Here is a 17920-nt window from a genome sequence, read left to right as displayed (position 1 = left end):
GCGCACAGTTTTTCTATTGCCCTCTTACTTTCTTCAGTGCAATCAAACTCAGACCACGAGAACGCATGAATAGTTAGGAAAAGTGTGGCTTTAATGTAAACACAACATTCGATTGGCTCAGCACAAACATTCCACATGAGAGCAACCAATAAACTACCAAATAGGATGGGGGTGCGTCACAAAAACATTCACAGTAAAAAAAAATCTGGTATAATCATAATATATATACAGTACGGTGCTTTTAAGGTGAAAATGGAGATAGGATATGGGGACTGATATGTGATAGATAAGAGTATACAGGGATGAAAAGATGAATTTCTGGGTGCACAGGTGAAAATGGAGAGCTGTACTTTTTCTCTGTGAGAAGAGAAACGTGACAGGCAGGGGGGTGGGGGTGGTGGGGGGGGGGGTGAGGGGTGGGGGGAGGGGATAATGGTTCCCTGTTTACTGATCAGGGGAGAGGAGGGTTAAAAAATCCCCGACTCCCCAGACAGAGGCTGCCTCAAATGATATTGTTCTCCTCGTGCAGTCGTCTATTTCTACACAGATTCACATCGAAGGGTAAAGCACCACACGGAGAACAAGATGTCATTGGAGGGCTGCTTTCTACCCTCTGAACTGTAGACAGGTAGCGGTGTACCCCAGTTTTTCATGTCAGGAAATAAATATGTGGCACGGGATTTCAGGAGGTAGGAGGAGGCATGTAGGGCATGAGGCTTAAATAAATAAATCATTCGATGATAATAAAATGTTATATCTGTTCCTTAAATAATATTAGTACGAACATGAACAATGATATCTGTTCCTAATCCAGAATCTGTCGCTCTCAGATGGTTGGCACCAATATGACGGGATTTTTTTACATTTTTTTTAGATATCACTGGCTGATAGGCATTTGCTCACGCTACAGGAGGCCAATGGCAATGGGCAGCCACTCTGAACAGAAGAATCCTCTCTTTCATTATGTTTTAAAGTAAAAGAGAAAACGGAGAGTGGAACAGACCTGCAGGCTACTCAGTCATGTGTGGGTCTGAAGGAGAGGGGAGCTTTGTCCCGTCTGAAAGTTAAAATAGCCTCCTTCCCAACCATGACCCTCAGCCACGAGTACAGCACCTCCCCAACAACATCGTCATCTCCACCTTCATACACACAGCAGCTCTTCAAACGGAGCACAACAGGCTATATTCAGTACAGATATAAATGCCTCGAGACTTGCACATAAAAATGTCACATAGAGAATGGGACACGCTGTGGTTTAAAAATGACATTGCACACTCCTCGCGTTGCATTTTCTGGGCTGAGCTGAATATACCCCCGGTGCTGCCGCTTCTGACCTTACCAGTTGTTGACACAGTCATCAACAAAACATGAAACATTCAGCTCAAAAACACATTTTGATAAGACAAAACTGGGGTTGTATAGTGAAATCAAAATAAGAGGAAGGGAACAAATCATGGCAATAATCCAGTGTGGTGTCTGACGGCAGCTCTTTGGGTCCATTTGGACGTGTAGAATTACATATTTATGTGTTTAAGTATCATCAAAATTATCATTATTAACACCTCATACTCCCCATGACAACCTCTGCGCTTGGCCAGGCCTCAGTATAAGCCACACCCTCTAAGGTTGTTTGCAATAATGATGTCAGTGACGGCATCAAACACTACCTGGATGTTTCCTGTGTCTGTGGCACAGGTCAGGTGACAGTAGATCTCCTTATTGGGAGAGCGGTTCTTACTCTCAAACTGAACCTGAATATATGCAGTAGCATCGTCGTAAGTATTAGCACCTGGAGACAAAGGGAGGAAACAGAGAGAGACAGCATGAGGGGCCGGCGTTCATCGCTCGTGCTCGTGTGGAGCAGCTGTGCTCAGAAATGAACGTCAGGGACTCACCTGTGTATTCTGGAAAGCAGATCGTCAGCGGTGACTTCTTGATCTTCTCAGCAAACAGATCCTTCTTGTTGAGGAAGAGGATGATGGAGGTGTCGATGAAGAACTTGTTGTTACAGATGGAGTCAAAGAGCATGAGCGACTCATGCATGCGGTTCTGCAGAAAGAATAAACAGTGAAGAGTGAGAGTGTTTGGAGTAGAAAAACTTAAGTAACGCCACTGTAACAACTATATATCACTTAGTCAACAACTCCCAAAAGTCAAAGTGATTGTCTCAGTGTAACAATTGTGATTTTATAGGTTCATCTTTCAAAGGTCTTTTATTGAATATCAACGAGGAAAAGAACAAAGAAACATTTAAAAGATTCATATTTTTCCTGTTAACCCAACCCCAGGCACATTCAACTACTTCTATGAAAATTGTGAAGTGAATAAAGCCAGAAAAATCTATTGCCGTTGTCAATCTGCTATCGACCTTTAAGATGTTTGGGTTTTTTTGGCATTTTGCCTTTAATAAAGAGGTTACAGCAGAGGTGCAGATGGGAATTTGAGAGGGACAACGTGAGGATATCAAAGCAACAAAGGTCCCCAGCCAGACTCCCAACTGGTGATGTTGCTGTTACATCATAAGTATCTTAACCACTGGGCCACAAGGACGCCTCAATATCGGCCTTGAATTGTGCTCCAGAGGGATTCAGACTGAATTAACCGAGTCACACTTACAGTTGTCTCATCTTCATGGAGCACCTGGTCGTATCCGCTCAGAGCAACGCAGAAGATAATGGCTGTCACATCTTCAAAGCAGTGGATCCACTTCTTCCTCTCTGACCTCTGACCTCCCACGTCAAACAGCCTGGAAGAAAGAAGTCAATTCAGACCCCAGAGCTATAATCCCTGAACCTAATCTAAGACAAAACGCCAACAACAAAGGCCAAACGCTGCAGCGACTTCATGTACGCTACCTGAAATGGAGGTTTTTGAAGGTGAAGTGGGTTTCGACGATACCAGTGGTCTTCACTCGGGTTCTCAGGATGTCCTGCTCTGTGGGTTGGTACTCTGCCGCCCCAATCCGGTCTAGACTGTCCAGGTAGCTGATAACAAGACAGACAAAGATCAAGAAGAATGTGGATTTAGACGACTGGTGTTTTATTTGCAAATAGGGGTTCTTTTAGTCCTTTTGTTCCACTCACTATTGAGCAGAGTCGTTGAGTTGGTATTCCCGGGCACGGCTGAAGCACTCCTGAGTCCCAGCATCGGCCCATACACGCTTCATAGCGGTGAGAAGCTCTGCAGAGTACGGCTCTGTGTCCTCCATACGACTGACCACATCGCAAACTAGCTTAGCATCCGCCTGGACGAATACATTTCATAAGATCAGGGAAGCAAAATTATATCTGTTTATTTGTTATTTATCACCTGTTATAATGGTATTGTGTTTTTTTGTATATTATGAATAATTATACACAATCATTTTCTTTAAATTAACACTACAAATCAATTACAAAGTCACTTATTTCTTAAAATCAGTCTTTGGCACTATCGTATTTCAAGGCTGCATAAATAAAATCTCAGTTTCTAGGCAGTGTGTAGGTGAACACTTCAGCTGGAGGGTAAATGAAAGACTGACTTTTCTATCCTTGTCTCCAAACTCGATACCCAGTGAGTCCATGGCTCGGAGGATGGCTGCCAAGCTCTGGATGGTGTTGCTGTAGACCACAGGCTTATACTGCTTCACATCATCCCCAGAAAAGCCATCTTCATGGATAATCCTGCATGCGCATACAGATATTAGACACAAGCATGGGCTAGACAGAAAAAAGTCACACAGATCCATATGTTCTTGCAGATCTAAACCATTCTCTTTTCACAATAAAAGCTCTGCGTGTTCTGGCAGAGCTTTTTCTTTGTGTGTGTGTGTGTGTGTGTGTGTGTCAGGTGATTTCTGCCTTCCTGGCATACACACACATCTTATAGTCCTCTCTCCCTTCTTCCGACCACCCCCACTTAAAATGCATCTTTAAGTGTGTATCGGTGTATAATGGGATGGGAATTGATCACATTCTCCGTCTGTGATCTGTAATTGGACAGTAATGTGATATTTAAGCCATTTATAATTTATGATGGGCAATAGAGTGGAACCAGTCAGAGCACTAATCAATCACACCACACACGACTCTGCTGTTACATTTAGTACGACACAGTTAAACTTCTTATAATCTGCTGAACATTAAACTACCAGCACACGCTCAAACTGACCACACACACACTGAATCTATAAAATATCCGTCATGACTTCCTGAAACTAACCTGAAATCTACATTTTAAACCTCTGCCTCTCTCTTTACCTCCTTCATGGTCAGTGGCTGATGTTTGATGAAGAAAATAAATAATGGTTGGATGATGGTTTTTATCTATACTCATCTCATCAGTGCACATTGTGAACCTCCACCAACATCAGAAAAATCAACAGTTTTAAGAAATAAAACATTAACATTCAGGGAAAAGGAGTAGAGGTGGAGTTTCACACAGCAAAGGCCTTTAAATAATTTAGGGCTGCAACTAACGATTATTTTTTATTATCAATTAATCTCTTTATCGATAAAATATAAGAAAATGAATTCTTCAAATGTCTTGTTTTGTCCGACCGAGGGTTCAGAAAATGTATTCAATGTACTACCATGTAATATGAAGAAAAGCATAGCAAGCCTGTAAATGTTTGGTATTTTTGCTACAACAAATGATTATTTGATCATCAAAATAGGCAATTTTCTGTCCATCAACTAATCGATTAATCAACTAATCATTTCAGCTCTAAAATAATTGTGACTATTGTTTAGGTGTGGTAAGGGGCTCTCCTTAGGGGGAAACTTTAAAAGAGGAGGTGTTTTTATTTTATATTTTGTGTGTTCAGTGTGCACAAGAAGATAAAAGAATGGGCCTCACAAGCCAAAGGCAAAAGCTTAAAATAATATACAGTTTTACATCACAATTTCCCTTCTTCACATTGGTCATTTCGTCCAACCAACAGTCCAAAGTTCAAAGATATTCAACTTAATATCATAGAGAACGAAGAAAACCAGTAAAAATGCCGTTTAAGAATTAATAGGTGATCAAAATAGTTGCAGATAAAAATAGACACCACTGACATTTCTGCAGCTGCAGCACAGAGCATGGTTAGCATACATCACCCAACAATGAAGCTGCGTCTTGTTTAATTCACATAATCCATCCTTCTTTGTCTTCTGAGCTACAGGACTCTCATATTATTAAAGGTTACATTTTCTGATCATTTTAAATCCATTTTAGGTTAAAAATGTCTTCTGGACTCTCAGGTGTAGTTTCACTCTCATTGCAATCATAAAACTGCCACAGCGAGGCCTCAATCAAACAATATAAAGAAACTCTGAACCGTTACACTAACCAGCACAGCATGTGATGATGATGATGATGATGAGTGGACAAATCACAGCAGTGCATACTAAATTTACCCACCAATATCTAAACTTTATGACCCATAGTGTGTAGTAAAACCCACCCGTCTGCTGCCTGCTGAGGCTAAAACAAACCCTGAAAAGTGTTTGTAAACACTCAGTGGCCCAGTGTCTTGTGTCCAGGGCACAGCAGTGAGTTATGGACGACCAGAGACCACAGGGAGGGTAATGAGGTGAAGGGAAGAGGAGGAGGCAGGGCATGGAGGGAAGGAGGGAAGGAAGGAAAGAGGGAGGGAGGGAGGGTGCAGTCAGTGCATTGCAGGCCGGGATGCGCTGAGCAGGACGGAGGCAGAGAGAGACACACAATGCTACCCACAAAAACTGGGAGAGATGCTTCACAAGACAAAATATACAATGGACCGAAGCCTTTTTCCGGACTGAAACATCTAGAAACTTAACTAAGAGGTTTAGAGAAAACAACAACAGTGATTTAAAACATCAAAGAGTGATTTAGCTTAGACAGGGGAAGGTTTAGATGCGGTTTTAGAAGCCATATTTCTGCGTAAATCCGCTTTATAGCCAAAGTACTCCCGGCGATATCGGGCACTTAAAGCCATTAAGATTAAAAGCAGAGGTATTCACTAATGGAGCTGTAGTGACCTCAATGTAATTCACACACACACACACACACACACATGCACGCACGCACGCACGCACGCACACACACGCACAGAGGAACAACACCCACATATCCCCCAGTCGCACACTCCCTGTAGTCAAGTAAAACCCTCGTTAACTAAATTTCAGCACCCAGGCAGTGAACAGCACCCTGGGACGCACCGGTGCGGCCTCCGCAGCCTCACTGTCTGACTGCAGGAGGTGCTCGAGTCACCGGCACTCCTCCGGGGCTATGGCCTCTCGAAACATGGCGGCTCAACCTGCCTTAGCACAGATAGGGGAGGCGCAATCTCGGGCCTTTTACTCTGGCTGTGCAGAAGAGGGCTATAAATAAGCAGAAAAAGGCACTTACTTCATCTGTTTGACGATGGTGCTTTTGCCGGACTCTCCGCCGCCTGTAAAGAACGGAAGGCAGAGTGAGAGCCGGCAGTGAAATCAGTACCACGGAGAGCACCTCCGCCCCATGCAGTCCCACCACAAGCAAACCGAGCCGTGCCGCGCCGCGCCGAGGCGCAGCAGCCCCGCGGCCGGAGAGGCTCTTCTCTTACCGAGCAGAAGCAGTTTGACGTCCTTGGCGGCGACCATCCCGTCCTCTTTCAGGTTTTTCTCGATGGCCTTGCTCCGGTCCAGAGCTGCGCGCTCCTCGGCGCTCAGTGTACATCCCATGTTTCCAGGCGAATGAGCAATCCCGTCGTCTCTCCGGTCCGCCCTGTCCCTCGCCGACTCTCAATCAGTGCGTTGTCTCTCGCTCGAGCTCTCCTCCTGCGCTGTCTGCTACAGCATTAGGCCCGGATTGAGGGCAAAACAGAGCCGGGATCCCGAAACGGTCTTTTCTCCGTGACTCTGTATGTGCCTCTCTCGCTCTCGTCTCCTCTCTCAGAGGGGATTGGGGGGTGGGGTCGTTGTGCTCGAGCCTGCGGGGTTGGGGTTGTTGTTAGGTGGGGAGGGGGGGGCCTCGAGCTCTCTCTCTCTCAACAGGGCGGCGCTGGTGATGATGATGACAGCGAGCGCGAGCGATTTCATCGGTATCTTTTCACGAAGGCAGGCAGGAGGGGCGCGAGAGGAAGAGGAGGGAAGAAGGGCTGGCTGCGCGAGACTCACCTAACGCCGACAATCTCGCTTACGTCAGAGCAGCCGAGCTTTAATCACGTCCTATGAAAGATTATTCAAATGAAAGAGCCGCAAATGGCAAATGTTGCCCTCTTGTCTCCCGGAATTAGTGGAAATTGTGCTGTTGTTGACACATTAAAACGCACCGACACCGGTATTCTTTTATTCTACAAGGACTGCATGGACGTTTAACTACATAAATAGACCTGAAACATACAGGCATGGTGGTGCAGGAGGAGCACACGATACACTGTTTCCAATTAGCATATATAAAAACATAGTCCGATAATCAGTTGAGGAAGAGTTCAAAACAGCGGAAGAGGTATTCAGATCCTTTACATAAGTAAGAGTCACAATGCCACCGTGTGAAAATACACCATTACATGTAGGCTAAAGGCCCTCCATTCAAAATGTTACTCAAGTAAAACTACTTTTGTAGTATTTGCAGCAAACTACTTAAAGTATCAAAAGTAAAGTAAATTAACCAGCAATGCTTTGCATTTTATAAGATCATCACTTGATCTGCAAATTAACAAACACATACAGATGTTAAATTAACATATTGGAGTACAAGGATAAATATTTTATACTTTATATACTGCTAGGAAGTTTAATCTATACCATTGCATCATATTTTATAAAATGATCATATGTTTTGTATGTAAAATCTTATGTATGTATAATCTGCACAGTAACTAAAGCTGTCAATGCATAAAAAGTGCAATATTTGCCTCTGAAATGTAGACTAGTGGAATAGAAAGTTTAAAGCAGCAGAACATGGAAATACTACTCACAATTGTGTTTAAGTACAGTACTTGAGTAAATGTAGTTAATTACTTTCCACTTGTGCAGATCATAAGCAAATGTGTAATCAAAGACAGTTTATCTGGTGTGTGTGTGTGTGTGTGTGTGTGTGTGTGTGTGTGTGTGTGTTTGCCTCCTCTTTACAGTTACAGCCAGGCACATAGACAGCACACAGAGGTCAAAACCCCACCCCACAAATTCTGGACCAACTCCAAAATAAAAAGACAAAATTTCATATTTGTTGTATTCATTTAATAATATCACTCATCTTTATAGTCTAAATGATGTTTCAAAGCCTAACTTTTTACACTGCCACGTATGAATACTTTTATTCTTGCCTAAAAACAATGACATTTAAAGATATTTAGTCTTAAATAATATCAGAATCAGCTTTCAAATGTGCAATATTTGTAAGTGTAGAATATAATCTCCTCTTTATAATTCCCAGAAATATTACAGAGAACATAACCTCTTCAGTGGTAGTTACAGCCGACGTGAGGAGTGTGTGTGTGTTTATCATAACTTATAAAACTGTGTATGTGTATGTTGGGGGTTGTGTCCGTACCATATAGCAGTAATAAGTGTTTGTGATAAAAGCTTCTAATCCACACATCACATCTGGATGGATGGTCAAGTGGAGTAAAAGGGGAGGAGGGGGGGCTTTTACAGTGGACCCTGAATGAAAACCAGCAGAGGAGCTCAACCTGAAGAGACTTCATCCATCAGTGAATTTCCTCTTTGACGGCCGAGCCGAGATAAAACCTCCACGCACATCTCAGCCGCAATCTCCACCTCTCTGCCCTGAAGCTCCCACAACGTGACACATGCACACACACACATTCAGGATCGGTGATCAACACAGTTTAATCATATGAGCATGTGCACGTGTGTGTGAGTGACAGGGAGCGATGGGGGGGAGGGAGGGAGGATTAACACTAAATTGTACCTGAGGGAATTTTGACAAAATTATGTTTTCAGTTTTAATTACACTAATGCATCAAACACAAACATGAGGACTTTTTTTTTTTTACAACCATTTAATTTGTATGAACCCATTTTGTAGAAAAAAAAATCAATAACCTTCAGTTGTGAACCCATTAGTAACAAGAAACAACATGGTTCCATCTGTAAATTGACTTACAAAGCAGAAATAAAAGAGGAACATGACAGTTTAAACAGTGCATTCAAATCACGACACCATGTTTTTTTCATCAGTGATGGCAGATCATTTCATCTAAATTAAAACAATAATACTAATAATTGAAAAGCAAATCAAGATATGAATCAATTGTCACAGCATGTGTTCGCACAGCCTGTCTGAAACACACACACACACACACACACATACACACTCACTCACTCACTCACTCACTCACTCACTCACTCACAGGAATGATTTTAAAACGTGAGGACGTCAATCAAGAACAAACATATTGTATATAAAAGCAGGCAGACAAAGACAAACACTCCTCGAGTACAGAGGACCTGTCCCCCTCAGTTTTCATGACTCGTACACACACAGTTACTCTCTCGGCTGGATGTCCAGAATATTTTCAGCCAGGCTGGTGAGTTTGCAGTCCTCCAGTGCTTTGACCAGCCGGCCCAGCTTGGCCGCTCTCCCCTCCGCCTGGATGAAGCGGCTGAGCAGCTGATAGGCTTGCTCGTACAGCCCTTCTCTCTCATACTCGTAGGCCAGGTTGTCTATGGCCGGACCCTTCAGAGCCCGGCAGCTCTTCCCCAGGGCCCTCCCTACGTGCTTCCACTGACGGCCCACTCCGTTAGAAAAGCTCTGAACATCTGCCGCCGTCAGCATTCGGTCCTCTGACAGGCCAAAGGATAAAAGATGAAGGAAAACATTAAAGTAAACTGTGCTTAATTGTGATAAACATTTCCCAGAATTTCCCATTTACATGTTATCACATATAAAGTTCTGATGGCAAACATGTTAGCAAACGGTTGCTATCTAAACATCCAGCAGACAAGCAGCAACATTAGCATTTATTGAGTCATGTGTGTGTCCACCTGACAAATGTAGGTCCACACATTCACTCTGCTTTTAGCTCTGATTTGGGCTCTACTAACTCCTGAGGGAAATATCTGTCTCTTTAGCTGCTAAATGCTCCACTATGTTCACCAGCTGTGTCTGTCTGCCGTTTCATGCTGAGCAGGTAGCATACAGTGGGTTTATCAGAGGTCTTTAGCTGAAAACAGTGCTGATGGGAGCGGTGAAAATGAACTAAAACAGTAAAGCTGCGGGTCATAAAACAGTGCTGAGTGATGACTCTCTGTGGGCTTTCTCACCACAAGCGACACCTTTCACATTACCTGTAGTCATTTAATCCATTGTTGATACAAAAATATTGATTAGTGCAGCTTTATAGTTGTAAATGTTGAATACTGAATAATCAGGTGTTGAGGTGTTTTTAATACAGACAGAATGGCCAAAGTGTCTGCCTGCTCTTTGCTGTTTAAAAACCAGCTTATACATTTCAATAGATAGTAGTGACATATTTTCCATTGTCCCATCAAAAGCACCAACATCACTTTACAAATCCCAGGAGACAAAGCTAATGTCAGCTTGGGAAAAGCTCAGTTTTTTTCTGCTCTTTTAAGAAAAAGCCACCACATTTTAATCACAGTTGCCTTCATATACAAGCGGCCATATTAGACTATACACACGTGGTCACCCAGCGAGCCACTGATATTAAAAGAGATTAGTGCAGCCTAAAAATGCTTTTTAATTGCATAAATTTGAACCTGTCATGCATAAACTGAATGAGTAAATGAACTTACAGAAATTAATTTGTTTCAGTTTTTTATCTCACATTTGGTTTACCCGCTATGAAAGCAGTTCTCATACTGGAGGCCTTGGAGGAGGCACTCGGGGAACAGAAGTCCCTTGTGCACTGATACATAAGTGTGTCTGAGGAAGCTAAATCTAAATTTACATGAACTGGAATCAAATCTTTAATTAACTCCATTAGAAAATCAAATTAACTTTCAAGACATTGTAGTGCCTCATCAGTTAATGTTAATTTAACAGTTCAATATGAGGTCGACAAATTTAAATCAATGCAATCCAAATACAATATCTGCTGGCCCTAATCTCTTCCCATAGACTGACCATCATTTTATAAAAGGGTGGATTAGAGAGTCGGCTGACAAACGGCACTGAATTCATATGCTGAGAGAAAATCTAACACAAGACCATCAATCAGCGAACATAACATGAATTTGGCAGCTTCTCGCATTACAAACGTTGCTTTTAGACTGCAGACCAACAAATCTCAGATGCTGAGGGCATGAACACACCAACATGAAAGAGGGTTCAAAACAATACAACCTCTTGACTGTACAACCATGCAGCACCGACATAGTTGTTGTAAAAACTCTCATAGATTATATATTGCAATTTCTTTTCTCAACTTCACTTTAACACGTAGTTGAATAAACTGAAACAAAAATGGTAACTCAGGTAATTCAGCAGGGTTTCTTCACCATTTGTCACTGAACCATGTGCTTCTGGTGAATCTAATCAGAGCAGCTCAAAATGAAGAAAAAAGTCTCTTTTCATCTAATATGAAGGCTATTTTAATCTCTTTTGTGACCAATTTAGGCCAAAAGTCCAGCGCCAAGTCTGTGAAGGACAAACTACACAGGACATAAAAGTAGAAACGGTCGTCTTGACTCACCAAACACTCTATTCTGAAACTTGAAGCAGTTGCTGGGGACCGGAGACTCTTCCTGTGTGATGGCGGTGGACTGTGGGGCAGGGCCGAGGGCCTGAGTCTGCAGCTGCTGCTCGAGACGATCAATCTCCTCATCGCGCAGGCGCTCCGGCTGACACAAAATGACAAAGGTCACTTAAAATGAATAAAACGAATAAGAACGTTTAGCTGAACTTTTTAATGTGCGAGTGTTCGTCCTGCCACCCACAGGTTTTACCGCTGTTCACTACCTCAGCTCTTTATTTGTCTTCCTTCACACACTGACTCTGTGTCTTATGTCCATACTACATACTAATTGAATACAGTATGTACTATATACCACTACCCTTTTGCAGTTAGTATACAAGAAATCTAAATACATTTCATACCAACCGGAAATAATACAATACAGAGTCAGATGTCAATCAAACTGTGACTTTAGAATCACAGTTAAACTTCACAAAGAGAACAAAGTGTTTTCCCAGAGATTTTATTCTTCTTTTTGTTGTTGTGTTTGAAGATCTTTGCCTCACCACCATCTTTTTTTTTTCTGCTGTGAGCTGTAGCATATGGCCTCTGGTTCCCAAACTCATGCAGGTATTTAGGTTAAAAAAAAATAGCAATAATAGTATTTGATGTATCTGTAGCAGTCTTGTTAAATAAACTGACACCAGAGCTCACAGCGGGCCAGACTCACCGTTCAGACACAGATAAGTCAGTGACGTATATTCATGCATCTTTAAATGTGTGACTCATGACCTTAATTTAACTTCAACGAGAGAGTACCAACTAGCCTGGTTCAAGAATGGCCGTTCACATTTCAGATATGTTGAGTGGGTGCACTCCAAAACCCAACTGGTACAGTGCCCATTTTAAATAACGAATGTCATGTTATGTTATGATTGGTTAGATGTTTCATGCAGAAATCAGCTAACATGAACACAATGTCAGGCTGGTGTCATGGCCATTTAGTCTGATTATCTGTCATGAATGAAATACTAAAAGAATAGACAAATGGAAACATCCAGAATACCCTTCAAGGACGCAGATCTTATTACAACTTAGGGGCAGACCACAAACATGGAATTATGTATATTAAATGATTCATTCTCTGAAAATAGGCGTAGACATATTTTAAACCTTTTATTCTGTTGATGGGTAGAAGCAGGGCTTAGCCTAATTCATGCCAGATCCTGCCAGAACAGGACCTTGGCGTTGTCTAATGTGCTCCGGGCACTGTGGATTCAGGTTCTGTGTCTCCCCCCCCCCCCCCCCCCCGTCCCGCCAGAACAGCACCCTCTCTGTGGTCCGAGACCTCCTGATGTACAAATTAAGCGCTATGTAGAAGTAACAAAATGACTTAGAAGGCATCTGTCACAGGACTAGCCTACAGTCCTAGTAGTCACCTGACTCACGTGCTACTGAGATGCTACACAGATGGAATTTGGGAAATAAGTAGTAGCAAGCAAAGGTATCAGGATGAAGTAAACCGTTCATTTCATTTCCATAATTCACACTTAGTTTAGTATATGCAAGCATTCAGACCACTGAGCAGGATACATAAGGGGGGCATAAACAAAACCTTCAAAAAGTGAAATGTGTGAATTATTTCAAAAGTGGAGTCTTCTATTAAATATATATTTTCAATTACATAATTTATTTAGAAATAATGTATTATTCATATTTTTCAGAAGTTCTGCACCCAAGATACCTGTGACAGGTGGATGTGCTGTAGGCAAAGCTCCAGCTTGTCCAGATAAAGATCCAGGATGTGTGTGCTGGCCTTAAGCTGGGTTTCCACTGCGAGCTCTTGGGGAAGAGCAAGAAGCCGGCAGGCGTGTTGGGAGAGGGACTGACGCACCGCTCCAGAGCTGTAGCTCTCCAGGAACTGCTGACATGCTGCCACATCCACAAACTTCACCTCCACCCCCAGAAAGGGATCAGCGTCATGGACTTTAAGTATCTCATAACCACCCAGACCCCCTGCAGAATCTGGCCATGGAAAATACGGATTAATAATGTGATATCCACAAAACACATATTTGTCTTTTATCTTAATTAGTGTACCAGGCCCCCTAATAGATCCTAACTAGTGCGCTCACCTATAAGTGTCAGCTTGATGACTTTGAAAACGATGAACTTTCCCTGCTGGTCTTTGTAGAGAGAGAGCAGGTTCACACCCGGACAGAGCGACTGTAGGAATATGACCGCACATCCTGTCCATGGCCCACGATCCACAGACTTGTCCGCCATTCTCTGAACACAGTTGAGACATACGGGACATGGTTTCAAGGGTGAGCAGACAACATCAAAAGGACCTTCTGTAGGTTAAAGCCAAAGAAGTGTGTCAAGTTGCTGTAAAATATCCTGGAAGAAGAATCATCATCATCTCCACTTTGTTTGGGTATGTTCCTTCATAACATCATACACAACAACACTGACTAGAGTTAAAGATGCTTACTTATCAAATAGCCTCTTGTAACATTGGGAGTTGGGGAGGTCAAGAAGTTAACTTCATCTTCTAGATTATCAGATTCAATTTCCTTCAAAGAGAAATCAGGAGGCTTTCCATCCCTATGAAATGCTTAGATCATCCTCCATTTCCTCCAGGCATCCAGGTTCATCCTCTCCATTCAAAAGTCAGATCACCAAAACACTGATTTCTGTGGATTATCTGTCACAGTGTTCGTGACCTGATGAGTGGACTAAGTAATTTATTTTTCTCTGTGTATATTTGTAACATCTGTATGACTGTTGCAGTCTTACTCCATCTCTCCTCTGTAAAGTGGGATTATTTATTCAATTCAGAATTGACTTTAATATAAGTGACAGCTTTTTTTTTATACCTTTTATAACAAATTTAAAAGATTTTTGAGAAGGGCCATTATTACATAATACTACAACCATTTCAGATGATGATATCATGAGACCTAAATAAAACTAAAACCCACAAAGATCAACACTGTCAAAGGATTAGGGATGTAGCAATTCACAATATTCGTGATTACATTCAATATTTTACGTTAGTAAATTGTATTACTGTTTAGAAGGACCGAGGTAGAGTGGTTTCTATGAGTGGTTTCTATGAGTGGAATCGTTTTCACTGGTTCGGCTTCTTAAATGTGCTTTTTTCTGTCATTGTAAATTGAATATCTTTGGTCTGTTGGTCGGATCAAGCCATCTACTTCATCCCCTTTGGTTCTCTTAAATTGCGACAGACACTGTTCACTATTTTCTGACATGTTACAGACTAGAAAGATGAATCCATTAATACAATTTTAATTGCAGCCCTGCAATATTTGAAAAAAACATGTCTCAGTTACATAACCGTTGCACCGAACTGTTCATCAGATTCTGAACTTCAGACGTTATGAAATGTTTCCTCTCCTTTCATCGGAGGCAGATGACACAATGTCCAATCACTTGAGCAAAATAAATCATCATCTCTCTAAATATAACAGCCAGAAATATGTTTCCTCCTTGAGTTAAAACCACTTCTGTCCTAGTGGTCCCTGGTTGTTGTGGTCTCACTCCACTTTACCCTTTTTTACCCCTTTTGAAACGCTCATTACATAAAAACATGTTTAATCTCAGTCCGCCCCTCCCCCAGTGCAGCCCCTAACTCCTGTACTCTCAATGAACCACTGAGGCCCGCTGGCTCACTCTTGGTGTTGTCTCCATGCAAGGGATGCAGAGCGCTCTGCGTGGAAAGAGCATCCTCTGAGCTGGATTATATGCATGTCCTCATATTTCACTAATACACTGTATGCTTGACTACTGGGTCTACAGGAATCTCCACAACTTAGCCAGTATGTAATTATATGCTATCCTATCTACCGGTACTCTGGAAGTACACTGTGAGATTTGTTCACCAGCTGTATGAGGATTAAGTGATCATCAGGAGCTTAAAATATATCATTTAGCTTTTGCTGCCAAAAGGCAACCTCTAGTATTCCCTGGACAGCTCGCCTGACATTTAGGTGAAAATGTTTGATTCACACAAGGATGTGTTTCCACAAAGTAGTAATTTTACCTTTTGGTGATGATGTGAGATGATGCTCATTTATGTCTGTCCTGTATTGTAGGCCCGTAGATGATGGCTTTCAAATAAAGGAAACCCACAAGCCGTCAAATGTAATAAATTGTGAAGCTACCACTGATGATTATTTTCAGTGTCAGTTAATCTGCTCTGTACTCATGTAGTCTATAAAATGTCAGAAAACAATCAATAACAATTATGTAAAACAGAGAAAAGCAAAAAGTCCTCACATTTGAAAAGCAAAACCAGCAATTATTGCTTGATGAATTACTTCAATTAATCCATCATCAAAATTGTTGCCAATAAATGTTTTGTCAATCAACTAATTAACTGATCAACTAACTGATAAAAATTGACTAATAATAGACTTTTAGCACTAATAAATTGTTTATTTAGCCCTATGATTTAATCATATCCATGCAATTTAGAGGTAAGTGAATTCACAGCTATCTTGGAAAATAAAATAAAAACACATCAACATGAAGTCGCACTTGTTGTGTTTTCAGTAAACCTCTGTAATGTGTAATTTTCTAATTGACACACTTCTTGTCTGAATGTGTCAATGTGTCAAAGTGTAAAGGTGTAGGTGGGTGTGTAGGGGCTTAAAGGATAGGTTCACGCCCCAAAGAAACGGCTTCCTTAAAGTAATGTTAAGCATTACAAGTGGGATTTGACTAACCTGACACAGAAATTTGACAAAATTGACAGACAAGGTAAGTGACAACAATGACTTAGAAGGAACCTATATTACTTGAGTAGGTGATGTTGGCATGCTGAAATAATTAGTCAATTAATCAATCAGCAGAAAAGTGATCAACAAAAAAGCAAAGAAAGTGGCCAAAATTAGATGGTTCCAGCTTGTGAGGGTTGGGGGACAAAATCTGAAGCTGAAGCTAACAAGAGGCTTCAGCTATCTGTGTTGGACAAATCAAACCAGTATTTTTAGGTTGAAATTCCCTTTTAAATTATTCACAGAGTTCAAGTTTCATGCTGAGCTGCAGAGGAGAGAGAGCAACACAAAGGCATCTTCCTCCACAAAACAGCAACTTTGGAAAATATCCACCAACTTTTTCTAACTAGTCAATATGAGGCTTCCACTGAACTTTAGAGTAGATTTTAGCACAGGCTGAGGATTGTGGATTTTATCCCCCATCAGTTACACATGAGGAGAAGATCTCTTTAAAGCCAGTATGGCCAAGAGGAACAATTACAGTGACTATTAATGCTTTTAACATACAAAAAGTAAGTGAAAGGGTGGTAGCTTTTGTAAAACTACTCGTGTTGTAGAGCGTCAAACTAATGTCTAGTGTCCTTCCCAAAAAACAATCCAAGTATTGCTAAAAGTATTTCTTAATAACCTTTTTTATAGTAACTCGGGTGATAACAAATACAGCCAGATTGTACTATAATTTCACATGATTTTAATGTCAAAGTGATACGTGTTTTTGCCAAGACATGTAACTAGACTTTAAAACAGCATGGCTAGCTGAAGAAGTGGTTGCTAAGCGACTCATACGTACAGGTACAGGTGATTTTCGGTTACAACACGTGACGTTAGCTAATTACCTGCCACATGTGTGAGTTATTTATCAAGAGTTTTACAACAGTATTAGTTTGAGTCGACCAACCGGAGACAATTATAAATTACACGTTTCAAAGAGCTATGTTAGAGAGATAAAAAGAGCTCGGTGGGCTATTGTGAGCGTACAGTCCGTGTTGGTAAACTTCACGTACAGTAGACACAACTGCCGTAAACCTTTGGCCACGGTGCGACAAAACAGGCTGCTGGAGTGTTTACTGGACAGCTAACAGACACAGCAGCAGGCAGACATGGTTTCTAACGTATCATTCTTCTGACTCACTCTGGAGTAATCCTTAGTTAAAGTCGGTACAAACTTACCTTAAAACTTTGTTATATTGTTCGGTGACGCTTCCTCCTGAGGGATCACACCCACTGACACGGTCATAACTTCCTGGGCTCCCATTGGCTGAGCGGAAATCGAGAAGCGCTCTGATTGGTGGAAATCGACATGCCGCCTGGGGGAAAAGTCATGACAGGAAGGAAGTGGTTTTTGTTTTTTTAAAAGTAGAAATCCGTATGTAGGGCAAACCACTTCAGTTACATATCTTTAAAATGAAATTGTCCCTGTTGTGATTCCTTACGACTGAAACACAATCATTCACGTAATGAGTAAAACGGATGAGAGTTAAAAAGAAAAATCAATGAAATATGACATTTGACTGGTCAAATCTGTGGT

General features: G+C 41.6%; 2 protein-coding genes across 2 annotated transcripts; both read right to left on the bottom strand.

The window, feature by feature from the left end:
* Nucleotides 1–1601: 1601 nt before the first annotated feature.
* Nucleotides 1602–6668, bottom strand: gnao1b (guanine nucleotide binding protein (G protein), alpha activating activity polypeptide O, b). The gene is made up of 8 exons (XM_070904044.1): nt 6551–6668; nt 6355–6397; nt 3521–3662; nt 3084–3244; nt 2856–2984; nt 2617–2746; nt 1896–2049; nt 1602–1789 (listed from the first exon to the last, which is right to left on the bottom strand). The coding sequence occupies exons 1-8, from the start codon at nt 6666–6668 to the stop codon at nt 1602–1604; spliced, it is 1065 nt and encodes a 354-aa protein (XP_070760145.1).
* Nucleotides 6669–8779: 2111 nt separating this feature from the next.
* tradd (tnfrsf1a-associated via death domain) lies at nt 8780–17610 on the bottom strand. The gene is made up of 5 exons (XM_070904056.1): nt 17563–17610; nt 13726–13879; nt 13335–13615; nt 11609–11756; nt 8780–9737 (listed from the first exon to the last, which is right to left on the bottom strand). The coding sequence occupies exons 2-5, from the start codon at nt 13874–13876 to the stop codon at nt 9439–9441; spliced, it is 879 nt and encodes a 292-aa protein (XP_070760157.1). The 5' UTR covers nt 13877–13879; nt 17563–17610; the 3' UTR covers nt 8780–9438.
* Between the last annotated feature and the right edge of the window lie 310 nt (nt 17611–17920).

This window comes from Enoplosus armatus, chromosome 1 (genome assembly GCF_043641665.1).
Source record: "Enoplosus armatus isolate fEnoArm2 chromosome 1, fEnoArm2.hap1, whole genome shotgun sequence".
Taxonomy (NCBI): Eukaryota; Metazoa; Chordata; class Actinopteri; order Centrarchiformes; family Enoplosidae; genus Enoplosus; species Enoplosus armatus.
Note: the sequence above shows the minus strand (reverse complement) of the source record. Positions and strands in the feature narration are given on the sequence as shown.